The sequence below is a fragment of the Anoplopoma fimbria genome, chromosome 7 (genome assembly GCF_027596085.1).
Source record: "Anoplopoma fimbria isolate UVic2021 breed Golden Eagle Sablefish chromosome 7, Afim_UVic_2022, whole genome shotgun sequence".
Lineage (NCBI taxonomy): Eukaryota > Metazoa > Chordata > Actinopteri > Perciformes > Anoplopomatidae > Anoplopoma > Anoplopoma fimbria.
The window spans coordinates 3,909,773-3,937,759 of NC_072455.1; the positions used below are offsets into that span (position 1 = coordinate 3,909,773).

At 38.6% G+C, this 27,987-nt stretch overlaps 1 protein-coding gene across 1 annotated transcript in view; it reads left to right on the forward strand.

The window, feature by feature from the left end:
• Nucleotides 1-27,987, forward strand: part of LOC129093753 (collagen alpha-6(IV) chain-like) — a 114,700-nt gene that overhangs the window by 39,937 nt on the left and 46,776 nt on the right. The window contains 1 exon segment of the mRNA XM_054601868.1: nt 23,237-23,314. Coding sequence (XP_054457843.1) covers nt 23,237-23,314 — 78 coding nt within the window.

A 27,987-nucleotide genomic window follows, 5' to 3' on the forward strand; every position in this document is an offset into this window, starting at 1 on the left:
AAATAAATTCAGTATTTCTTAGACCTTTCTTTTTCCTTTGCAGTATTTTTTCATGACCCCACAAACCTTAAAGGACTTTCAAGGCCGGTTCAGACCTCAGAATCATGAAGTTTGAATAGAGACAGAACAGAGGTAGATTGATGGAGTGAGGAAAGGAAAGAAAGGTTGTTTCACACACACACACACACACACACACACACACACACACACACACACACACACACACACACACACACACACACACACACACACACACACACACACACACTTTCCCTCCATACATTCACACAGTGGTGAGGGACAGCTATGTGCGTCTCATGTCCTGTCATGTTGTCATGTAAGACAGAAAAGACATGTAACATAGAGGAATGTATGTCACTCACACACATACACACTCGGCAGCAGACGAGGAGATGAGTACTATATAGATTTGACTGTTTATCACATTGTTCTATATATTAGAGCATTCTAACAGGATATCAATCACCTTTTTTGTTGCTGTGAATTGTTGTGAACCTCTCATACAGAGACAAAGTGGTTGATGAATCAGCAGAGAGACAAATGTGTCTGGGCACCTCGCAGTTCAACCCTTTACATCAGTCATTTTAAACACAGTGCAGGGCGACAGAGCAGGGGTACTCGGCTCACACACCTGGTTTTGGAGGTGTCCTCCACTTCCTGTGTGACGTCATCCATTTGTCTCTGTCTCTCTTAAGGGGGCATCTTTGCACCTTTGGCCTCATCAGAGGAGGGAACATCAACAGTTCCGCGTTGTACCAATGTGATTGTTTTTGTCACGTTAGCTACCCGACTTTGACAGCACCTTGTTAGCTGGTTGTCACTGTCTTGTTGCCCATCTGATTAATGATGATGATATGGAAAACAGAGACAGACAACACTGGCTTATGAGTGCTACAATACGGCTTACAAAGCCACCTCAATTGATTTCTAAGTTAAATTTTTTGAAAAACGAATGTATTTAGACTTGTTTTTGCCCTAAATTTAGAGCCATAATGTTGTTTCCTTTTGTTTATTTATAAGTTTATTTCCTTGTTGTTTGGAGGGAGTGGACACTGAATCTTACAAGCTAATGTTTTGATGTATTTACATGACGTAACCTGGTGATTTTAACACAGAACTCGTCTTCCCTGGCTGGTCTCGCACCACCAACCTTTCGCTTATCGGCCAAAAAAGTTCGGACCTTTTAAATGGTTGTTTTTAGTCTTTTGGTGAATTTAGAGCCAAGATTATAGACCAAAAGACAGCAAGATCCTTTTAGTTTTCTTGCATGTCCGAGCCATTTGTGACAAAACCATAAAGCACTTTTTCTGATAAAAATGCTGTAAGTATCAAGATAAATGCAGTAAAAAGGCCTTTATTCAAAACAATTATTGACATACAATGTATTTAAAACTAGACCTGTGTGATGGCTACATCTGCTCATTTCTCCAGTTCTTTTCCACACTGCTGAACAGGTGCTCCGTGTGACTTTATCTTGGTGGAGCTTCCTGCCAGACTCAACAATTTTTTAGATATCATCAGTCAAAGTTGAGAGGAACGTTTGCAGTAAAGTCTGACTCAGTAAACTCACTGTTTCTAAATGTTCTGCGCTTTAGCAACAATCAACGTTGCACAGCAGGTCCCAAAGGCCTTGTAGGCACATCTCTTGAAAGGATGCGGGAGCGTGACAGTGAACCTGATATCACACATCAGATAAAGAGATCCCTTGTATGAATAAGGCTGCAATATCTATATCTATATGAGTAAATCTGGTCTATATTTAGACCAGAGTTTACTCATCAAGGTGGTTGCTCTTAAATCAGCATGTTTCTCTGCTTGAATTCCATATTTTAATATTTCAGACTGTAATCTTTTTGGCTTTTTCTTGAGTTTGATCTTTCACAAGGTCTTCTGGATTTAGATTAGAGGAATAACCGTGTTTTAGCGCAGATTTTTAGTCGAATTGTGTGCTAAAAAGGTGCCGAATTATAGCAATCCAAAAGGAAATGTAACATAAAACAAACAATTCCTATAAGCTGTCCCTCAGCTTTTATAAATACATCTATGGTATCATTAAATCCGGTCTTAAACTACATCTCAACTCATTTTCAAAACCCCCTCGTGATCCGACCCACATTCTCACATCCCAAACTTTAAGAAGCAGAGTGAATAAAAATACCCGACAGCCCAAATTAGATGGGATTCCCCCAAAAGAGCACTTATTAGCCCAGTTTGTCATGTCAGCTATGTGTTGTTTGTTCCGGTTGCCGGGGCGAAACCTGTCCATCGCCAGGTTTGTCTGGTAACACCCTCATCCTGCTTGTCTTACATTCCAGATCAGTCTGGGCCTTTTGCAACACGACATAGGGGTATTTGTGGGAGATGATTTTATGGGAATGTTAATGACCGGTATCACACGCACATGAAGTAATGACGAAGTAAATATACTACAAAAGGTACACAGAGATGATAGTATGTGTCAGTATATAAATCTTTGTGTTTTATGGAATTCCGTGACAAAGTTGTCACTGAAATTCATTTCTTTTTCAGTTTACAGTCGATCATTCGCTCCAAGTGTGTTTAACCTTTAACCCTTCGTCACACAAACTGGGTTAACTATTAACATGACCTTACCAGGTTATTCAAACATAAATCAAGCGTCCCTGGGTGGGCTTGAACCATCAAACCTTCCAGTTAACAGCCGACTGCGCCAACCGATTGTGCCAGCCACAGAGACTGCTGAAAAGGCTAGTTAGCATTTTAGCATTAGGCCATACAGTTAAAACAGGATGTTGGTTTGATAATACTTGTAATTCTTACCTTTATTGTCGAAAGCTGCATTCATGTCCATTTTCCTTTTGCTATTTCTCGTGGATGTAGCAATTAGCTTTTTAGCCATGTAGAAAGTTGACATCTTTACTCTGTTTTTTCAGCAAAACCCAAACTCAAATCTCTGTAATCACAACAATTACATTCACATATCTGCTAACAACATCAAATTCCCGCTTCAATGAACCAATGTGTACCAATTTGTAACAACTTGAAGTGGTTTCGTATTTGCATGCCGAGCTCTTAACGCAGCATTTACACATCTTTCAACATGACCTGTGAAGAGATTCAGCCCTCTAATGTTTCCAGTTGGCTCCACACATCACATGTATAAGAAGCTCACTTGGTATCCAAGTGCAATGCAATGTTACCCCAACTTTTTTGGCCAAAGAGTCCTAAATATCTCCAAGCAGATGCCGGTGCTCATCGCATGGAAACTGCAGACTGAGACGCGGTATGTGGCGGTATGTGGCGGCATGTTTAGCGCGATATATGTCGTTATGGACGGTTCAATTAAGCACGTTACGGACATACTTCTGTACCGTTGGCATTGCAGCGCGCCTAGATACCAAAAGGGGACGATGGTAAATCTTGGTCATGTTAAAGAATGACCTGACGGCTGAAAACTCACTCTGTCAAAGCACATTTATTTATCACGTCTGTGTACAGTGGGAACTTTTCTCTACCTTTATGTTGACATTATTTGGGATTTGTTCCAGAGATTGCGGGTGCAGAGAGGAGATATTGCATTTTTCATGACTTTGATTGAAGAAAGAATCCGTGCTGAACATTCACGGTCTTTGTGTTTACATTGCGTGCAAGCGTACGTTGTTTTTATCTGCCGGGCACCAGGAAGATATTGTCAAACTTATTTTGCTTCAACATGTTTCACATCCCAACCTTTTTCCAGATGTTAAAAAACACACACACACAAAAAAAACAAGCCCCCAAGTCCAAAACTATTCTGGGATTCCTTTTATCGTGAACATAACTGCAGGCGAGCCGTTGTCGTGGCATCCAGATTGATGTTTTTTTAATAATAAAAGTATGTCAACACGGTGTAGCCTCCAGGTAGCGGAGACATTTCCCTCCTCCTGTCTGTCGGAGGCTGCTGGGGTTACTCCTGTTCTGTTCTTGCATGCTTAAACATGCGGTGTGGTGCGCATGCATGTCTTTGCTTTTTTTCCATCACTTGGATTAAAGGTAGTTGTTGCAGAATCATTTTGGTTTCCACTAGTAGAATGAGCCTTTTTGAGTGACATTTCTTCCTGTAAGTCACATGCAGATGTGCAGGACAATCACAAGCAACTGCTCTGACGTTGTATTCATTCAAGTGAGGATACATCAAATGATGAATTTGTTTTGTTTGTTATTGTAGATATTTTAGTCTGCAGTTTACTCAATGCCTAATGGCAAGATAAAAATGATTTAACTTTAAAGGGGAGGCAGATTTTTACCAACATAAAATGCACAAGGAAGAGTATTATTTCCAAAATAAGTCATGCAATGAAAAGTTAAGTAAGGGTTTAAGGCGGCCCTTTCTTTGCGTTAGTTCTTTAATCCGTAACTTCCTCCCGCGTCTTCAGTCTCACCACCTTAAAGTGAATCCACAGGAAGGAGCTGCACCGAAACGCTTTAAATCGCCTTAAACGGTGTCACCTACAGCGCTCCACTTTCATCATTGTTAACCACAACCGCAGCTTCCTTCGGGATTCATCTCAGGAGCTGCTTCTCCAAACATGTTGACTCACTCTGACATTTAAACACATGAAATACACACATCGCCTCAGGACCCCCGACACCAAAGAAAGGTGACGCCTCCTCTCATTATTCTGTGTCTACATGTGTGTGCGTGTGTGTGCACCTTCATGATTTAGTAGAGACCTTTATACACCTATAACACCTCCTTCTTCACTCCTCTGGCTCCTCCCACGACGGTCCATCATGTAAAGAGATCTCCTGCTTTCTCCTCAGTTTATTGTCTAAAAGATTCTCATTTTCTTTTCTTCCGAGCTGGAATAAAAAAAAAAGAAGGAGCTTTAGTTGCTTATCTCCAACTCCCTTTTAGTCATATGGATACAGGGGGCAAAAAATGAGCCACCTGAATTTACATTATTATACCTACATTTTCCCATAAGTAGCAAACTTATATGGAATAAAAGAAAATATAGATAGGAGACGAGGAAGGAGGAAAACTGAGATGCAAATTCATGTGGATATTTGTTAGCATCTGCACCATCAAAATGCAATATTTGATTGCTACAATTTTTCTTCAAAATTCAACTCTGAATATTTGTAAAAAGTTCAACTTTAAACTTTTGGAGTTTTTTTGTAGAATTTTAAATAATGGTGAGTGGGGAAAAATGTGAAAAAGATAATTTAGGCAATAAAATGTCCCGGAAACGAAAAACTAAACAAATTGCTAGTTTCATTTCTTGAACAAATCAAATCAAAGAGTAATATTATGTAAAATAAATATATTTGCATCAATTGTTTTAACAGTTTGGAGGTAAAAGAACAAATATGAAGCTTTCCATTTGTCTACTATTTGTAGTGGCTTTGCTTTTAATTTTGACTACATGTATGGATATAAAAAAAATGGAAGGGATAACATGAGATATTAGACATGGTCCCAATAAGTTGAAAGACAGACATAAAACATGTTCCATAAAACTGAACGATGACACAATCTAAACCAAAAAATGTAAACACCTAAATACTACCAAAGCAAGTAAAAAGTCAGCTATTTTTTATCAACTTTCTATTATATTTTTGACTCCTCTGGGCCTCCATACTTTTGTCCTGCAAAGACAAGTCTTATGTCTTATATGGTCATGTCTGAACTAAGTAATTGATCATGTATGATCCTCTACAAATAATGGAGTTCCCTCTCTTTCTGTCTCGCCCTTGAGTTGAGAATGAGAGTCCCCCCCCCCCTCGCACTCCTTTCTGTCCGTCCCATTCACGGCTTCAGGCTGTATTTTTCTGGTTCCCATCAAAGTCTAATGGTCTGAAGGTAACTCTGTTGTTCTCTCACCCAACCCCGGCCTCTCCCCTGTCTCTGCGTCCCCCCCCCCCCCTCCCACATGCAGAAATACATGCCTGACTTTGTGTGTTTAGGAGGCAGAGAAAGAGGTGGATCAGATCACAAAGGAAGGAGCGTCAGGGTGATATTTTAACCTCCCCATGCTGCTTTAAGAGCTGCTGAAAAGCTGATTGACTAGAGAGTGGAGGGGGGGGAGTGTGTCTATAGCATAGCTGGGAGTTTTTTTTCTGCCTGCAGGCTACTTATAAGAAGACATACTCGCTCCCTGGTTACATTGTGCTTGTGTCTCTATATGTCTTTTTAAGGCATTCCCGCTCGTTTTTCAACAGTCGATGAGACACATTTTAAGACTCTGAGGCACAGAGACGCTTTCAAAAAATGTTTATTTGTGAGGCTGAATGTAATTTCCTGTAGTTCAACAGGTGTCCCTTTGGCAACCATGTTTGGCTGCAGAGCTACAGTCAGTCTTATTACACAAAGTTTCATTAGGCAAAATATGTGTGAAATTATACTTAAACCAATGTGGAAACCTATTCACTCATTGCATTACATTCTCTTTGACTGTGTTTACGTACTTCTTGTGTCAGGACGGATATCTTTATTGTCAAAAGTAGTACAATCATCAGACATCAGTACAAGCTTTGATGGGTGAAAATAGCTCTTTACATTGCTTATGCAAATAAGCAGCAAATCACTTTTACGGTACTTGTGAAAAAGGCTACTTGCTTGTAATGTTTAATCTCAATTTGATTTAAACTAACAGATAAATAGATAGATTAAAGTATTTAGAAATTAAAATCCCTCTCTTTTCTACAAATGCTTCATTAAATAAGTAATAAATACTTTAAAGTTTTTGGAACCTCCTGTAGAGTTTTAAATGCACAGCTAGAAACGTTACTCAAATATTTAGAAATGCTTTTATTTATTCTTTGGCCCTTCTGTTGTGTTTCTGAAAATAAGAAATGCTGCCACAACCAAAAAATACACAAACTCACTCATTAAAAAGCACATTAACATAAACCTCACGGTCTACGTCAAGGCTCTTTGGGAGTTCTGTCCAAATGGAAGCAGCAACTGAGCGACTTACAGTATTTCAAGACTTTAGAGAACCCCTTCACCATTTATGGACATTTCAGTGAGCACTAACACGGCCTTGAAACACATCAGAGTGAGAAGAGTCACTCAGAGCTACTATTTCAACATCTTTAATCTGTTTTATAACAGTTTGAAGGACGAGGATGTTGAGAAAGAAAGTGGTCGTAAAAGGTGTCACACTCACCTCACATGTCTTTTCCATTTAAGGACATCACACGGTGATCCAAGTATTTTAACATTACACCCCGCATCATATCAGAGGATCCACTGGACCCAGAACAGGAGATTTTTATGGGAGAGAACAGAGAAAATGTATGAAATGCTCGAAACGCCAGCGCTTGGCCTCAAAGTTCTTATTTTAGTCTTTTAAAATGAATTAATTTGGTCATATTTTATTAGAAGGAAGTTAAAGCCTTTAAAAAAAAGGCCAGATTTCAATATTATTATTATTTTTAAGATTGGCTTTTTATTGCAAAATTTAAAAAAGATATATTGACATTTCTTAATGAAAAAAGTACATTTTTGCTGAGTAAAACATCTGAAAGGAAATGGAAAATGTGCTTAATATCTCTGCAGAAAACAAACCATTAAATGTTGCATTCATGGATATGGGAAAGGTGAAATTACACTTTTTTGTAATTCTGCATGGAGAACCAGAACCATGTTTTTTTTACTTCAGATTCAAACCAGTTTTTGGGATGCCTCCACGCTGCTGAATTCCCTTGAGCAAGAAAATCTAAAAATCTGACTTCCGACCTCCCTGCAGAGGTCAAAAGATAGAGCTCGTATCAACATCATGAGTCAGATTCTTTGTACTGATCCAGACTGTCCCCACCCGTCTGGCTCTTCAGGCAGGTCAAAACAAACGCCAAAGATCATTTAAATGTGACCCAGACTTTAACAGGAAAAAACCACACTGCGGCCAGGATATTAAGTCGCCATAATAAGTGAGATTTAATAGACTGAAGCTGTTAGTTAGTCAGGAGGGTGAAAGCGGAATTTAATGGAGTGAGCAATTCATGTGGTCTCATTAAAGCACCGCCGGCTCTCCCAGGTGTGTGTTGGTTTGTGTGTTTTGGGGTCAGCAAGTGGAATTTTCCTTCTGTTTGTGGTCAGATGACGACGCACTTGTCTCCACATCGCCCCTTGTGGTCAAAAAGGGGAACTCAAAGATCCTGGAGTTAACAAAGATATACAAAAGAAAAAGACACACACCCAGTGATGAATCAGAGGTCCCTGTTCAATCTTTTGTGTTTTTTTTAATCTGTCTGACTTTACAGTAGCCACGGGGAGAAACACACGCTCTATTATTTACTTCTGGGTTTGCACAATTTGACTTCAATCAGCAAAAAAGCCAGACGACACAAGAAACACAGCTGATGGAGAGTGACTCAGCAGAGTGGAATCATGTCTGTCTCGCCCCATAAATTCATTGATCAAACAGGTTTAAATGCAGAAAAGCATTTTTTTTATTTTTTATTATAGTTATGATGCTTATATATGTCTGGTGAGACGGATGGACTTTAGCCACAACTAAAGGTTAATCTGATTTGTGGTTGCCGCTGTTTTGGCACAACATGACTCACTGAGGAATTAAAGGAGCTGAGGTCGGAGGAAAGTACGTGAGAAATGGAAGGATGAGACATAAAGATAGAGAGAGAGAGGCATGAATCTAATTTCAAATATATATAATTGTTTATTTATGTTACTTCATTCTTTAAACTATTTTTAACTTTAAACTATAAGAGTCTAACCAAAATATGTAAAATGATCTTTCTTAAACATTAGTTTTCTTGTATTCTTTCCTTACTTAAACAATATGTTTAAAAAAAACCAGAATACTTAAAATTATCTCTTTTACTGATACTTACTTACTAATACTGCAGTATTTCATCATTTAGATAAAGTCATGAATATGCCCTCTACAGCACATACTTTGTGTTATAATATGATTTGTTTTGTATTTTTGTATGATTTTAACTTGGGTAACACTCATTTCAAAGTTACTGACAAAGTATTATTTTGTAACTTTTTGAAAACTCAACACTAAAACTAAACTAAATTCTATATATGCTTGAATAGAAAGGAAGGTTTTGACAAAATAACAACAAAATGTTTTTAATTGCTTCTTATAGTCTTTTTTTGCAAAGGGAAAATGTTTTAAAGCTGATCATTTGCGTGAATTCATCTCATTCAGCCATGTAGTGCAACTTTAGGATAAGGCCAACACATGAAACCCCTCCAAACAACAAATAGTTGTTTTAAAACTATGTTTTTTGTAAATTATTGAGCTTTAAAGTTGCTCATAGGTTTATTTTGTTACCTTTGGACAGGCTAGCTGTATCCATTCTTTGTGCTAAGTCAAGCTAACCATCACCAGGATACATCTTCAGCTTTAACTGAACAAAACAAAAGAGTAAATAAGGATACTCAGTACTTTGATTAACTTACTCTCGTCAGAAAAGCAAATTTCCTCTGAGCTCAAATATATATATATATATGAAAATGGAAATAGAAACCAAACATGTATCTGTGGCTCCAGTGCCAGAGCTCTGTTTCTTATTCGGTCTGCAGGTGAATGCACACACATACGAGCCTAATCACATACCTGCTATGTGAGCACACACACGCACACACACGCACACACACACACACACACACACACACACACACACACACACACACACACACACACACACACACACACACCCTTGAGTGAAATCTGTGTCCAGATTACCACCAACTCTCTATTCACACCACCTCGACAAGGGAAGAAAAAAAAAAGCAGAGGAGTGAAGTTGCAGCTCTGTTAGCAAAACTTCCGTTGCTAAAAATAGGTCGCGGTTGGCAGCAGTGGTTGGCAGTGCGAGGCGTTGTCTGGCACGGCGGCGGGATACCGTGGGGTAACCCGAGGTGCACGTTGGCTCAATGAATCTGCAGCTTTTTTTAAAGTGGATGCATTGGGTCTGCAGAGCTGAAAAGGGGAAGTCCTGTCTTTTAGCATAAACAGCTAGTCATGCCAGTTCTTTTAGAGGAATTCTTTATCCATTCATGTTGATTTTTGTTATCAAATTCTCTGTTTTTAAGCGCAAGAGTCAAAGTGAAATAAATAAATATTAATTATAGATTTGTTGCGACCACCTTTGCCCTCTTAATTAGCCAAACCAAGACAATGTAATGTGAGCGCAAAGAAGAATTAAAGTAGCTGGACATAACAATTATTTGCTTCAGATGAGATGATCAATAACACTCTTATATCTTTGTGCCGAGAGATGGTTAGCTTAGCTTAGCACAAAGAATGGATACAGGGGGAAACAGCTAGCCTGGCTCTGTCCAACGGTAATGAAATCCACATCATTTTCAGTTAGCATATATCTTGTTTGTTTGATGTGTTAAAAACAGAGTGTAAAACTGTACAACTTTACACCGCTCGTCATTCCATATCCAGTTGCCCAGGCAACCAATCAAATCCAGCAAAAGGCAGGCTTTACTACTTTACCACTTCCTGCCTGTTTTGATGGCAGTAGATGTGGCAGGAACAGCAGGACAACCCAACTTTAAGACGAAAGGTTGATGTTATCGGTATTTATTTAAAAAAAACGATATAAGTCTATAACACAGCAGCGGCAAGAACACAAAGTCTGAAGGATTAGGGTGCATATATCCTTTCACATCAATCCACGGGGACCCCACCGATCAGTTTACACTTGTTGTTCGGTGAAACCTTAAACTACACCGGTGAGGGCATTTGTGTCTGTCCCTGAAGGCCTCTTGGTAAGGACATAAGTCTTCTAAAGTCCTCTATCTCAGATTTCTGCCCTCTAATGTAGGAGTTGTAATTGCCGTCCCATTGTGATGCGGAGACAAAAACACGCGTGTTCTTTCCACATGTGTGTATATTCCTCTCCCCGTTCCTTTTTGTGCACATGTCGCTCTAAGGTACAAAAACAGAAATCACACAGGTGGAGACGGATCTTGTTTCACTCCTCCTCCTCCTCCTCCTCCTCCTCCTCCTCCTCCTCCTCCGTCTTTAGACCCCTCCTCTCCTCCCGTCGTTCCCTCCGGCTCCTTTAGAGGATTATTTTCACCGGTCCCATGTGTCCGCCATTAAACCCACTTTTTCATCCCAGCTCTGCCTCCATCTGTACCTGTTGAAAGCCATTACTTCTTACTACTAGTTCCCTCTGTTGTTTATCAGTTTACCACTCAATTATCTCCTTCTCCATCCCCTTTCCTCCTCCAGGCAAGGAGAGTTCAGTGAACTTCAAAGGGGGGGTGCTTATCATAGCACTTATCAAGAGGGTGGGCACTGTCACTCACGTTATGTTTGTGTCTTTACGGGTATGCTTTTCCCACAGTTCACACATTTTAGAGGTTTGGGGAAGTTGTGTTTAAAGAGAGGTTGATGATTAACCAGAGAGAGTGTTGCTAATTTAACATAATTTAAGGTTTTCTCAGGATTTCCTTACGTTTTCTGGTGTGTTACGCTGCGTTTAGGCCCCTTTTGAATCCCCCATGATTCAAGCAACTAGAGAGCTGTTGAGTTAAAAAAGTATGACCCCTGTGAGAATCCGCAATTTTATATATGTGCATATTTTGACCTGTCAATCAGAAGGTAGCCCCGCCCTAAAGCATACTCTGCTTTATGGTCTGTTTGACTCTAAATGGAGCATCATTTACTAAATGAACATCATGCTGTATTGAAGAAGACTTGAAACTAGAGATTGAGACCATAAACTCATGTTTACAATGTTTACTGAGGGAATAAATCAAGAGAGAAGTAGAGTCATTTTCTCATAGACTTCTATACAACCAGAGGAGTCGCCCCCTGATGGACAGCAGAGAGAATGCAGGTTTAAGACACTTTTGCATTGCCTTCACTTTTTCATAACAGGAGGTAGCCGCCTGATTTGTCCTGGTATTCCCTCTCTTGACATTGTTGGACGTCTCTGTGTAAACTCACGTCCTCAACTGAAGACATGTTTGGTTGTGTTTGTGCTGCTTAGGTGAACAAGTCTTTGCAAGAATGAGACGCAGCATCTTTCCTTTATTGATTTCTGACATTTTGAGTATCCGACAAGTTAATTCTGTGTTTACTACGCTGCAGTTTGTCTCCTGCAGCCGTCAGCTCTGTTCATACTCTACCGGCTAATGTTAATATCGCGCTACGCTGATGGATCCTTCAGTTTGACAGCCCTAAATGTGCATTGTAAATATTGTCTTTAGCATCGTATATCTCTTGGCTTCTACTGTACTCAATTCTTCTATGTGGTCTACTGCTATAAATACTGTCTTATTTTGTAAGCTGAACTCTCCCTAAATATTTTTCCGTGGTCAGATGTAAAGTTTTGTTCCATCAACACTTAGACGTGGAAGTGATTCATCAGAGTAATAATCCCTTCATGTTGCACAAGGAGAGTCGTAGCAAAGCCAGATGCTCAAACAGAAACGGGATGTTTACTTGCAGAACATCAAATCCACCTGCTTATAATGAAGTGGTCCAGTAGTTTATTGTCTATGTGTTGACCGGCCAGACTAAACCAGACGATTAACAGATGTAAATAATTAACAGTTGCTGCCTTTGTTGAACTCATAATGAAGTTGAGTCAGATCCATTTCAGACTAATCTTTTTTTATTGAGACATTGAAGAGAAAATCCTTTTACTTTTCCTCCACTTTTAACTATTATTTTGACATTTTGTCCAGTAGGGATGGCAGAAATGGTGATATATATACTGTGAGACAGATGAAATGATCAACCGTCAAAGACTTTGCAATACAGTCTGTTGTGTTCAATGTCTCTGTGTGTGTTAGGCCTTATATTTGTCAGGTATTTAATATGCTGGATACGATTAAACACAAACTTGTATTTATCATGACATATCTCCGGATTAAATTACACATATTGCAGATTTTATCCAGAATGCAGATTTTTATTTTCCGTTTCTCCGGGGCAATTATATCTGTCAGGATTTTTAAAGCCATTTCCTAAATCCCTGCCCGATTCATCACCTCAAAATCTACATCTTGATGTCAAAGTTCATGCTAACGAAGGATGTAGCGTAGCCTTGATGTGGCTGCATTTCTATACACCCTTAATCAAAAGTTTTGCTCTAGTTATGGATAGTCTAGGTTTAGCCTTTGACCCCATTGTCATCCTTTAAAGCAGCTTTGTTTAACCATCATAGGTTATGACTAATTTCACAAGTCAAGACAGAAGCTGGTGCTGACCATTTATTCCTCTATTGTCAATCCTTCCTTTCCTGTCTGGTCTGTTGTTGGTTGTGCCAGCATGTATTTATGACTGATTCACATCTAAACACACATTTCATCTGCTCCATTGATCACGCTGCGTTCTCGCCCGTCTTTGTCTGCGCTCTTGTCCGGACAGCAGGCTTTCGCAGTTTGTTTTGGTCGCCACCCGAGTCTCCTCCTGAAACTCCGTCTGTGTCGACTGCAGATCTTTATGCTGCATACAAACGACTCTGAGCTCTTCTTTTTTTTAATTTTCTGGATGACATCATTTCGCTGGCGTGAAGCTGCCTGTTCCTGGTCGGTTGCTGCGGTGTTACGCCTTTATTGGCACGCCGAAGAGTTATGAAATGTTGAATTTAATTAAGTTAAATTAAGGTTCATTCCAAGCGTGTCTGTGCACTGATCAATTTGGAGTTTCAACAGGTTTTAAAAAATGATAATTCATAATTCCCACTGGCAATGGCACAGCTCATTGGAACAATGGAAAACACCTTTGCAAGAGGGGAATCACAGTTTTTAATTGCACTGAAAGAATTATGTTTCCAACTGAGATCCATATAACTATTCGTCTCTTTCTTCCTAATATAAGTTTAAAAAAAAGTATTTCTTCTGCTTGAACCTGCATGCACTTTTAAAAGTGACTCACGGTTCTATACTTGGTGGTTTGGGTTTATTTACATGTCACCGTTGTGTACTCAGATATGATTTATAGCCGGAGAGAAACCAAACCCCGACCGGAAGCTCATATTCTGACGATGCGGAGAGTCAGGCAGCATCTTGGCTCGATGTCTGAATACCAATGGAGTGTTGGTGGGTGGGGCTGCGATGAGAGACTGAACTTTAATAGATCATGTGACGTCCCTCACACTGGTGTTGGTTGTCAGGGCAACAGTATTTCTGCCCACAAAGGAGGTGCAATCGCTTAATTATGGTGCTGTTTCTTTGGTTTCTAGGTGCGGAGGGAAAATATGATTCACAGATTTAAACTTTCAGAAAAACTTTTTAATAAGTAGCATATTTTTAAATCCGTTTGTGGTCGAGGTCGAGGTGGGGCATTGTTGAGAATCACTTATCAGGAAAGCATCACAAATATTTCATCTCAATCTGGTTGCAGATCAATCGTCCTCTCACTGATGGCATCTTTTAGACGTAGCTGGGCAGGGCCTAGGACCTGAGGATACACTACATAAACCCGTGCCAGTGGAATTAGCAGAAACACGTTACTTAGCTCGTGTTCGGCGTGCATGCCAGCTCTCGCCCCAGGTTCATTTTGTTCTTTAAAATACAAGAGCGAGGGAGACACAACAAGGCCGGGCAGGTAGAGTCCTAATCCCGTCTAATGGTAATGTTTCTGTTCCATCACGACTGCACGAACCTTAGCCGGAGGAAAGAGTGTGTGTGTGTGTGTGTGTGTGTGTGTGTGTGTGTGTGTGTGTGTGTGTGTGTGTGTGTGTGTGTGTGTGTGTGTGTGTGTGTGCGTGTTTTTGCATGTGTGCAACCAAGCACATTTGATGATCTTTAAATATATATGATAACTTTTTAAAGGAGCTCCACCTTGAAATGCCACATCATTGAGGTGCTGCTTGCATGATTATGCATCAATGATTTTGAAATATTTTGATTATATTTAATAGACCCTTTTCACCGTTTTAAACGTAAATGTTCCAAATGTGTCACAGTATTTTTGCAGTGTTGGAGGAAGTTCTTTATTTTAGCAAAAAGTACAAACATGTTAGCATCAAAACATAAAGTAAAAGTACTCATCATGCAGAATGGTCCTTTTCAGAATAATATATAATGTATCATTGAATTATCACTATGGATGCCTCAATTTTTACATCAGTTTAATGTTGCAGCTATTAAAGGCAAGGCTTATTTTAATAACTTTGCATGCATCAAAATTTGGTTTTTGTATTTATATATTTATTTAAACTGCAAAGTAACTAGTGACCAAAAATATATTTTGTGGTGTAAAAAGTACATTTCCCTCTGAGTAAAAATGGTAAATGTACTTAGTTACTTTCCATAACTTTATATTTGCCTTGTGCTATTTATACTTGTACTACAGGTATGCTCTGAGTGTTCATGTACTGCAGAGCTGCAACTCATGAATTTCTATTTAATTAATTCATTAATTTGTTACTTTTTTCTATGTGTGTATTATTCATCAGAAAATAGGGAAACAAAATGCCCATTACAATTTCTTGGAGCACAAGAAGACGTCTTCAAATGACGTATTTTGTGCAACCAACAGCCTGAAACCCTAAAGATATATCATTTATAAGGATGTAAAGCAGAATTTGCATATTACAAGTGAGCAAGTTTGGACTTTGATGAAAGTAACTTCATAGTTAACTTTTTTTGGGTGTCATCCAATAAAACTCCTATGTGAAACATTTCTGAACATTTCCCCTCAGGCCTCACATTTGTATTGCTCTGTAAGATATGTTTTCATCCATTGCTTCTCACTTTTTAATTTAGTTTTCTAGGGGATTTTACAAGGATATAAATCAAATATATCACCTCCTCTAATGTGAGGCTCTTGCTGTTTTTGTTATTCTGTCTCTGTCCTCCGTGTCAGGGGAAATTTAGCTTAGCTTAACTAATCTTAGTTTACTTTGACTCTGCCAGGAAAAGCCACATCATGCGGCAGGTTTGGACACAGAGTTTGAGACATTAAAGCGTTTAGCAGCATTAAGACAGACTTAACTGGATTAGAGATTGGGAAATGCAGAGGGGAAGATTTCCAACACTGTTTACCATCTGCTTACCCGAAGTCCCAACATGCATCTGGCTTTAAGGTCATGACTACGAACGTCACATGTTCCTTTAAAGGACCATGTCAGAGTTTTCTTTTTCTCTTTCCAAAAACATTTTTTTATGTATTTTCCTACCTTTCAGACTTTGGTTTCCATTGATTTCTGCACAATATTTGCGAGACTTATTGTTGCATGGTAATACATTTCTATACAGAGTAATTGGTCTGCTTTGCATAACCTTTGACAAAAATAAATTCAGATTTTAATGCCAAATGTGATGGCTGAAGTCCCCAAAGTCTGCTGATTGATTTTGAAAGCACACAAAAATGAATGGAAGCCAATGGCTGCACGGAAGGTGATAAAAATACATTCAAAAAGCTGAAACATAGCAACGTGATTTAAACAAAAACATAAAAATCTCTGGGATTGTCCTTTAAAGATGAATAAAAACGGAACATTTCACATGAACTGAAATTCTACTCTTTTACAATTTACATCACCAAAACTCCTTTTTTTTATTGAGTCATAAATCTTGTAAAATATCTCTGTTTCAATCAGTGGACATACAAGTGAAGTCCCTCTCTTGATGTGTAACCCTTTCATCCGTAGTCAACAACAGTGTTATACTTTATTTACATTAGCAGCTCGGCTGTGTGCGACGTCCTGTTTGGGTCGGGGTTTTTAGCGCCACAGATTTCCGCTGTCTGTCCAAGTTATAGATGATCTGACTCCAGCTGGGTGGTCTGCACGATCCACGAGTCGAGGACACATCACAGCACTTTGTGTACAAGTACACAAATTGGTGCACGTGGATGGATGTACAGTCCTTACCGCTCACACACCAACACGGCGTGGAATAAACAGAAGTAGACAAGGAACGCAGGAGGCCCAAACACAGCTGGTTAGTCTCCTGTGGTGGAAGTCAAGGTCACAGATGGACCAGAGACCAGAGAGGAAGAGGAAAGATTTGATGGGGAGATAAGAAAGGGGACGAGGGGAAGACTCTTATCTCCACATTTTCTTTCGTTGCCCTTTACCTTTCTTTATTTGCATTAGCAGTCACAACCTCCTGAAGTCATTCCTCAACGTCAGGTTCAGATTCAGGTGAAATGTAAAAAAGGGTCAAATTCCAGATCCATTTTTCTTTGTAACCTTCACTGTCACTCAGTGATGATCTCAGTCATGTTTTTGTTGTAAGAGAAGTTGACAGCGGATCCTCCGTTAAGTCATTAGTTTTTATTGTACAATGTCATTTTGACTGGCAGGTGTTGGAGGAAACTCTGCGCTCCCATTGGTTGCTGGCATGTGATGACATGCGTGATTGAGGATTAAAGAAATTCCTGAGCATCACTCGGTAGGGTAAGCGTGAAGGGTCAACTTTAGGACTCAAGGTGGTTGGCTCTTAATGAAATGCTTGTTTATGAACTTTATGAATTCCCAGAGTTCACTTGTCAGTCAAACTGTTTGAACTGGACCTTTTCACCTTTTTTCCTTTGGAAAAACATACTTTGTTGAAGCAGATTTTTTTACATTTATTTTCTTAACCTTTAATAGTTACCGTCACTGCTCACGCAACTCCCTATTTGTTCTTCTCAGGTGTTTTTTCAGTTAGGTCAAACAAAAATTTTCCACATTAAAGACACCTATACATGTGGCCCAAAGAACAGATTAGAGCTGAAATGAATAGTCAAGCAATTGATATGTCTAAAGTTAATAAATTGGCAACTACTCAGGCTAATCATCTGCTCCCAGCTTCTTAAATTTAAGGATTTGTAGCTTTAAACTAAATTCATCTGACTGTTTGTTGAACCAAACAAATGATTTGTGGGCGGCATTTTTTCACTATTATATAGACAAAATGATTAAAGGGATTGTGTGATAACAGCCAGCCTAGCTGTTTCCAGTCTTTACGCTAAGCTAAGCTAACTATGTGTAGTTTTATCTGACTGCGATTACATTTACTGCTGCATAGCATTCACTAATGAAGGAAATGCAGAGGAGGAAAATTCAACTGTGGGTGTTTTTCTCCAAAGTAAATCATCTGTCGAGTGTTTGATTGTTTTTTATTTGTGCTTCAGAAAGTAACTCCCGTATTTTTCTTTCATTCACAGTACTAACTTTACTTTTAAAGTAATCCAACAAAGAGTAATGCTCTCCCCTAAAGTTCCTGGTCCCTGCATTCCTCAAAAAGGTTCCTCGTTCCTGGGGAAAGGTGTCCAGGTGTTTTTTTAATCTATCATTGGTGGTATTTGTCTCATGTTTTAGTTGTTCCTCTGGTTCAATACCTGAAACTAGTATTACAAGTATATTTCCCAAAACCAAAGTGAAGTTAAAACAGCAAATAAAACCGGTTTCATTGGTTTTTTTGGATCGAAAAATGGCCAAATGCACATTATCTTACATCAAACTGCCACACAACATTTCTTTAGCTACATACTAGCACTGTAATCGGCTTATACATACAGTAATACAAGGTATTTTAAGGATCACACATTCCTTCAGACTTGCCTCTCGGACCCTTAAACCACCACCATCATGTTAAATGTGAGGAATTATATAACATAGGAAGCACACAAAGCTTTATCTCACTTTTCTTATTATTATTATTTAAAACAAACTGGCTGTCCTGTCACATCACGCTGTTGTTGTCATAGCCGTGTAGCTCCATTTGCGTGTTATCCCTATAGACTCAACATTCATGCGGATAACATCAGCCGGCGCTATAGGCACGAACGAGGCAAGTCCAGACGTCATCCGCCGCGTGAGCTGCCACTCTCGTATCAATGGCAGGCGGCGTTTTTTCTGAAAGAAGTCTAGGGTTAGATGCTGGTACATGTGAAGTGTTTGGACAGTGAAGTATGAGCAAACAAGCAGAGATTGATCGCGGAACATTAGCCGAAGCTTAAAGGCACATAGCTGCGTAATGCTGGGATGACAGAGTGGAATAAACTGTTTGAATTCACGCAGATGAATTGGGAAAACGTTCCTGTTCCATCACGTTATGTCAGTACGTATATGCAAATTTTGAGCGCGATGCTTTTGTCTGCAGTGCCGTAAACCTTATCTGGTACAAGTCTAACCCTGTAGCAGATTTACATTCCTCTTACTTAACCTCACCGGCTCCAACCTGGTAGCGTAAAGGGTCTGTTCACCCAAAATTACAAAACACACACACACAAGCACAGGTTGTGTTTCAGAGGGTGTAAAATGATTAGATGATCAAGTAGCTTTTTATACTGGGGAACCAGGGTTTCAGCTCATTGTCATCATTGTTCTATATGGGAGAATTTAGCCTTGAGAAACCTGATTTCATCCCAACTCGTCATATTTTGCCCCCCGACAGCCTTTTTTGCGTACTATGTCTTGTGTACTTTAGGAAATGGTGGCGGTTAGCTTAACGCAACAAAACAAGCTGGTTAGCGTAAATAAAAGCATTATTGTTTGACTTCAAAAAAGTAAGCTAGTAACGTAACAACCTTTCTTCATTCAGCGTTTCGTATGATATCTTACAAAGAAGTTACTCCTCATATTGGTGCGTTTTTCTACGATGTTCCAGCAACCCCTGTCGATATCCGCTCTTAAAATTCATAAGTTTTTTTTTCAAAATAAACTTCCGTCTTCACAGGAACAACTAAGGTTGGTTTATGCAACAAAACTAATTGGTTACATTTAGTAAAAAGATCATCATTTGGATTAAAATAACTACAGAAGTGTGTGTGTGTGTGTGTGTGTGTGTGTGTGTGTGTGTGTGTGTGTGTGTGTGTGTGTGTGTGTGTGTGTGTGTGTGTGTGTGTGTGTGTGTTCTTGTATTTCTATCTATGTGAGGACCGGGACCAGTTTAAGGCAAATGAGGACAATTTTTCAGTTTTGTTTGAGGGTTTTTTTACACTTCAGGAATCTATCTTGGCACATATATGGGGTAGCAGCATTACCTGCGTCTATACGTCCGCGCTTGATTTCTTCATCTGTATTTGACACCACATCACACGTCCTCCGCTCTCCCTCGGGGCGCTGGCTTAGCAGCTGTTTGCTCCGTATCATCCTTCACTTTTTTAACTCTGGGTGTGGACAGGGAGAATTGAATCAGGATCGGCGCCATGAGTGCATCTCCGCCCTGCTCAGGTGGAGGCTGGATTATATCCCAGAACAATGCATCTGCAGGGCCAATAACAATCTGAGGCAGCCCGCTCTGATTGGATAATACCTGAGGAGGTATTCATGCCTTAACAAAAGGAGGATAAAGGGGCAGAATAATAAGAGCAACATGATATAGAGATGGGAGCTGAGAGCGTGACACCTTTGTCAATCTTTGCTTCTTTTTTGAAGCATGTTTTTGCTTAAACTGAATAAAGTTTTCATCCTTTTTGCCCCTCCTACTTTGTTGTTCTTGTTTTAACTTAATTTGTACCGATTACGCAGCAATTTGCTTGTTGTGCATCTATTTTTAGCTTCCTCTTCTTTAGCCTCTTTGGCAAAAGTTTCCTTTGAGCTACTCTCTCTCTCTTCTTGGCCTCCCTCCATTTCTTTTACCCGCTCTCTTTTTTTCTCCTTTCTTGCTCCCTCCATTAGCCCAAATTTCACTTTTTCCCTGCTCACTTTCTCCCTCTCTTGCCCTCCTTCTGTCATCGTGATTAGAGGAGTTGAGGAGATCAGAGGGAGGAAATCAGGAGCAGCACCGCTGACCTTTCCCCTCCTTCTCTTTCTCCCTCTCTCTCTCTCAGACTTTGTTCCAAGTTCGCTTTCTCCTTGTTGTGTGTTTTCCTCCGTTCACGCCATGTTTTATATTGGGGAGGTAATGCAATTATAACAAATTGCATTAATATTACTGCTGCATTGATGTATATACTATATATAATATATATCTATATATATCATATACTATACTATATATGTATATGTTTGTAGCATCGCTTGCCTGTGAGAACCAAGTATCTCTCGAAAGAAAAACAGCCTGTTTTCAGCTTAGTGACGCTGCATTTTCCAGCCGATCCAAGAGACTTTTTAAAGAGTTTATTTAGCTTAAGAGGTAGAAGGATTTCCTAAACACATAAAGGAAAAACCTCGTCCTTCAGTTTATCAGCAACATACAACATCAACACATATGTAGATACAAGGTTTTCACTGGACAGGAAGGGGTAGAAAAACATCGGAAAACTAACTAAAGCTAAAAAGTACAATATTTACTTCTGAGATGTAGTGGGGGAGAAGTACCTCAAATGTGTACTTGAGTAAATGCACCTGGTTGGCTGTCTTTTGCCTCTCCTTCTCTTCTATACTATTTGTGTGCATTCACCAGTTTTCTTGCAATATTGTAATTTCCCAACCGGAGAATATCAATTAAATGTGAACATTTCTGAAAAGCAGATAAATTCACCATCAATTCACTACATATAGATATAATAAATCAACACCCTGCAGATTTTCTCTATCAATCATCTTATTGACCCTCTTACGCTGAACATTTCTCAGATGCCTTCACACCGGTTTTTCCCAGGCTCTTTATTATATCAGACCCAGACCCAGACTAGACCATCTGATGACTGCTTACGGGGGTCCTGGAGGGTCCTTGACCTCGATTATTGTGATTATGAACACTCGCAGACTGTGGTCATATGAACTAATGCACCCTGTACCCTCTCCTCATCCACCCCTGTCCCCTCAACCTCCATCACACCCCAGTCGACACCCTTTTATCCCTCCCCCTCCTCTCCTCCACCACGCCAGGACCCTTTCATCCACTAATCACATTGAAATGCCAGCCATGACCTTTGAGTTTGACCCCAAATAGACCCCAAAACTATGGACTCTTATGAGACATCTGCTCCTATATTCACAAGTAATGTAATTAATTATGTATTTATAAATCTTCCCGCCATGTGGTCCTTATATGGCGTCAGGTGTTTTTAAGTTTTAAGAGGCTCGTACATATGAGCTTATGCCACTCATACGTCAGCTTATGAAAGCTCTATATGTGCTGCTTATAAAGTCTTAGAGCACTGCGTGATGTTTTGTAGATATCTCAGGAATGCCACCCTGAATGCAGAAGAGTTAATCTGGAGTTAACTTTGTGTTTAGGAGCAACAAATGTGTGCGTGTGGTGATGCTGAAAGTTTGTTTACTGTGCATGATATGGGATGTATGAGGACCTAAACCTGCAGGAATGTGTTGACTGCTGGAATGAAAATGCACCTGAAACAAGTACAAGTACTTTTGTAAAAAGACCTTGACTCAATCTGTACTAACTAGCTACATATCGCCATGACAACTGAGCAAACGCCATCCAATGAAGACGACCAAGTTGTAGCAAAATATTTTAGAATAAATAAATACAAATTAAGTTTTTTGATTATATTAAATATTGCAGAAGGTTAGGATAGAATTCCTAACTCACTCCACTTACTAGCTTCTTATCGCTATGACAACTGTGCAAATTTAGCAGAGGAAGGCCGTAAGATGCAGTTGAAAGCCCCAGAAAAAAACAATAATTTGAATTTGATTGTGAGTTTTTTTGTGTAAATTTGAATTTAAAATATTGTTTGTTTATATTATGTCAAACATATATTTTAACTATTTAAATAACATAATCACATGAAGAGTATGAGTTAAGAGTTTAAGATCTAAAAGATGAAGCCCACCCCCCACTCCTGGTCGCCCTGGCATAAAAAGCAAACACCCCCCCTGATCACAGTTACACAGTGAAAGGTGGAAAGTCTTTTCTGTAGCTAGATGATTGATTCTGGTTGTAGTTAAAGCTGGTTTGTGTGTCTACTAATCAAAGAAAATAGCTTGAGGGAACGAACTTCCAGGTTAGAAAACCAAGAAAAGAAAAGTACACAGGGAGTCAAATGATGGCTGTCGACAAAAAGGGAACCTGGTAGAACATGTTGTGTTTGATACACAATTAGATCTGCCCTTTAAAGAGTGATTCACATTTTCAGTCAACCCACACTGGATCTCCTAAATCCTGTTTAATTCCCTGCCAACTTCTCTCTGATGCAACTACTCCTTACATCCACATGACTCATGGAGCTTTTATCAGATTATCGTCACGCTCTTTTGCATCTGTTTTTCCATCTCATTTGTTCTATTTCTTTATTTGATTCATGGAGGGATTTGAACAAAACGTTACAGTTACATTGTGCTGATACATTCGCTCCAACGAAGAGGAAGTGCAACATTCGAGAGTTTGCTCGGGAGTTCTTCTTATGTATTTCTAAAGCATCTGTCTGTTTTTTTTTTTTCTTTCCTGCAGGGTAAGAAGTCTGATGAGCCATGTGGGGGCAGAAACTGTGGCGAAGGATGCAGGTGCAACCCAGAGAAAGGCAGCAGGGTGAGTCACGTCTCTTCTGTGAAATACATCTCCATGTTTCTAACAGCACCAAAGAACAGTTGAGGTTTTCTTCATCAGAATTCAGAATTATCCTATTTCACCAAGACACAGAGAGATGTTACGTTTTCTCTGAGAAACAAGGACACTTAAATATGTTCATGTGCAGATCATGTTGCTTTTGCTTCTTTTTGATCAGGTTAGGGCAATTCTCAGCCTGGTTGGTCATAAAGTTTTAGTTTGCACTGTGATGTTATGTTGCATTATTAAACTACACATTTCCTTGGACATTTAAGACACTATGTAAATGTTAGCTGATATGGAGATGCATAGTTCTCAATATTAAAATAAATAAATAAGCTAATGTAAAATATATAATCGCTTAAACAGATACAGAAAATATCTTTAACATAATCATGAAGTTTAAAAAAAAAAAAAACCCACTTAATTATTGTGAGATGTTCTTTAATCTTGCTTCTTTTCAAAATAAGTTTATTAAGCATAGTTATTTTATATTTGATATATTTATGTATTTGTTAGTGGACCTTTTAGTAATTATGACAGGAGCAAAAGAGGTGGTCAGGTGACGAAATATTAAGAGCAACAATGTCAGTGTTCGGAGGCGTTCGTGGTGGACAGATGGGTCGAACAAACACTGGACTTTCACCCAGGAGACCGCTGTTCATGTTCATGTAAGTTAGGTGCTACGTTGGTACAGAACCACGTCACGTAACTAACACTGATTTTAACCCAAACCATGATCTTTAGTAGTAGTTTTGTTGCCTAAACATAAAGTGGTTCCATTTCACAACTTTAAATGAAGCTTTTTGGGAGCAACTGGCAAAAAGACCCATTTGGTTTGGATCGGCTTGGTTAATTTTGTCATTTGGTCAAATTTATAAAAAAAATGTTTCAGCTGATTTTATGTCAAAAGAAGCTTTTTTGGAGATTTTAAGTATTATATTTTAAACATAGTGTTTCATTCAACCCAATCACCTCCTAAAAACTATAATAACTTCAAGTAGTAAGTTGTTATTTCCACCAGTCATCTATAACTCATTATTGAACAAACAGAAGCGCGTTTTGTTTTTTTATTGACATCAAACTTTGAGGGAAAGACTGTGTCAATATATCATCTTCATATTTTAATTATCCATAATAGCAGGTTATCTGTTTTCCCTGTACAGATGTCTTAGCTCACATTTATTGTACTATAATTATGGTAGAGGTTAGTGGTTTGCTGTTTATTTGTTATAGTGCATTGACCCCAGGGCTCCAATTTAATTTTTTTATCTCTTTACCATCAACAGCCACAGACATTATCAGCATGTATCAAAGTAATCTCTGTGTCAGTCTGTGTTATACATGTTTCAACATCCATACAGAGTGTATTTTGATTTCTCCAGGCGATGAATCAGACGTAAAAACGTGTCTTAAGGCGAAGAAGTCGTTGATACCACAAAAATAATGTAATTATCTTTTCACAATGATCTCCAAGCAAAATGTTGACATAGATGAATTTAATATATTTAACATAAGAAAAAAACTTATTAGAATATAGCAATATAGACTTTCACCTGTCAGCTGATTAGATTTTAGTAGCCAAAAACAGAGCAGCTCCACTCTCTGATTTATGACCTAGATTGACAGTTAAGAGGAACATTTTGTGAGTGTTTTACACGTAAATATAAACCTGCTGGCATTAATGTAAATTCCTATTCATTAACAAGACCCTTTAAGTGCTGCAGCATCATCAGGTCAGAGGGGTGGAGGCTGTAAATATTTAAATGGAAGGGCTTCTCTTTATCTTGTGAAGAGTCAGAAAGAACTCTAGGATACTTTTGAAAACATCCGACCAACAAAAAAAATACAGAAACTCTATACTATGTAGAATTTTACTAATTCTGGAGCATTTTATGTTAAAATTTCATAACTAAAAGAATAAAGGAATACAATGGAATTAAAGTATAAAAATTCCTGAACAATAGCGAAAAGTATAAAGTGTGTAAGAAGTAATACTGACACCAGTGTAAAATAGAATAGCAGTAAGAGTAAGGTAAATATAGTAATACAAAATAAAAAAAATCAACTAAAATAGAAAGTCTGCTACTAAGTATGCTATTAATGTACCCAAAAATGAAATGAAATAATACAAAGTACGATATAATATGAAAGATTTTTTTTTTTCCTGTTAGTTACAGGGTTTTTTAATTAAACCCATTAAAATACAATTTATCTCCTGTAAATCCCAAATATTAAAGAACATTTCAATAAGGAAAGATCAGCTGTATAGTATAAGTGTATAACAATATGTATTGTTTTCCACCGTCGATCAGAAGGTTAGCTCCGCCTCTATGTGACCTGAGAGATGAAACCTGGGGCAGAAAACCTTGCTGCTCACGAATCTTTATATTGCTGTTCAGTGTAAAAAATAGTGTGATAATGAAAAGCGACCCAGATAAACAAACAGGATTATTTAAACTCCTGTTTCCATTATATTTTCCCTGAGTATCGCATCAATCAAAAAGGAAATAAGTGTAAATTCCGTCCTTTAATGCAGTGATTTTTAGCTTTTTTAATGGCAACTTTTGCACTTTTATTGCAACATTTCATCTTCTGCATGAAACAGGAAGTGCAGACAGAAGTTTCTAAAGGGGACTGATGCTGCTCATGCTTAAACACATCTTCCATGTCCTCCTTTGGCTTAGTTCTGATGTAAAACTAAATGAAAACGCCCCATATATATACTGCTTTACTACTTAAAAAGGCTGCGTATATGTAAATCATAAAGAAAAAGAAACAAACCCCAGCTCAGACCTCTGTGTATGTATGTATGTGTGTGTGTGCGTGTGTGTGTGTGTGTGTGTGTGTGTGTGTGTGTGTGTGTGTGTGTGTGTGTGTGTGTGTGTGTGTGTGTGTGTTCACATCTGGCTAAAAGCAGACTAACTGTAAGCTTCACGCTGTAGCTCGGTCTCTTTGTCTGTATCCAAACAACAATTACTGTCTGACACAGAAGCCTGCACTTACTGCCTGCACCCACTGTACGCTAGTTTAGGTAAATAACATAGCGACGACCGCCACATTACACCCAGGTACCTGTAGGTAAATGATATAGCTCAGGTAATACCACCACCTACTCCTAGTACAGGCCTTCTGCTAGCCCTAAATGACACAGCCACCGCTGGATCACCTTCTTTAACTGACACGTAAGTGCTAAGGTGCTTATTTGTCTCTTTTCAGTTTTACTTTTGCACTTAAGAAGAGGCGTGTTTCTCCATCAGCCCTAAAGTTCACAGGTGAAAAGTAGTTTAGGTCAGTGTTTGTGCTTATCTATGGCAAAACTTTAAAAAAAAAAGTTGTTAGTCTGAGTTTTAAAGAAGGATGAACATGAAATCAGTTACAAGCTAGATTTTGCCACATTAAAGGAGTTAAACTTGTTAATTCTAGCAGCGGAGCAAGAAAACCCAAGAATAATAATATTTAAGGATGTTTTTCAAAATTTTTGTTTTGCACCATAAAGATAGCAGTAAAGTTGTCCATATATTAATGTCATCCTTCACTACACGGATGAAAACAGGACCATGTAGACTAAATATTTTTGTTGCAGAAGATGCTATTGTAATTCCTAGATATCTTATTCAAGTAATTTGCCACAAAAAAAGGGAATCCATTTCGATACAATATACCTCAAAAACATAACCCCAAAATCATATCCCCAAAAACATATTCCGTAAAATGTATCCCCAAAAACATATCCCGTAAAATGTATCCCCAAAAACATATCCTCAAAATCATAATCCCAATAATATATCCCATAAAATGTATCCCCAAAATCATATCCCCAAAAATATATCCCATAAAATGTATCCCCAAAATCATATCCCCAAAAATATATCCCGTAAAATGTATCCACAAAAACATATCCCCATGAATCATAATCCCAAAAACATATCCCCTAAAATGTATCCCCAAAAACATATCCCCGAAAATGTATCCCCAAAAACATATCCTCAAAATCATATCCCCAAAAACATATTCCGTAAAATGTATCCCCAAAAACATATCCTCAAAATCATAATCCCAATAATATATCCCATAAAATGTATCCCCAAAATCATATCCCCAAAAATATATCCCGTAAAATGTATCCACAAAAACATATCCCCATAAATCATAATCCCAAAAACATATCCCCAAAAACATATCCTCAAAATCATGTCCCCAAAATTAGTCCAAATTATACCAGAAGTATTGATTACTTTGAGAAAATGCTGTTAAGAAAGACACTGGTTTACTAAGGTAGAGTCATATGTCATCCTCATACATAATAATGTCTATCTATATCCATAGCAATTCACCATGTAAATCCAGTATAGAACCCTTTTATGATCTTACTCTTCATCAAAGTTCACATAGGGATAAATTCTGTTTGTTATATATATAATGCAGGAGCTTTACCGGCAAGAAACTTTGGCATCTTTCACTGACAACATAGCAACACAAGTAATGAGGTGATTCCGACACAGGTGATGCCGTGTTGATCCCTGAGGGTGAACTCTTGTCGTTTACCAGAACACACAATGAGGTTTATCAAAAGGTCGACTCTTGATGATATCAATTACAGCCACAGAAAAAGACAGAATGTGCTAAGCCAGTATAATTACTGGTTGTGCAGG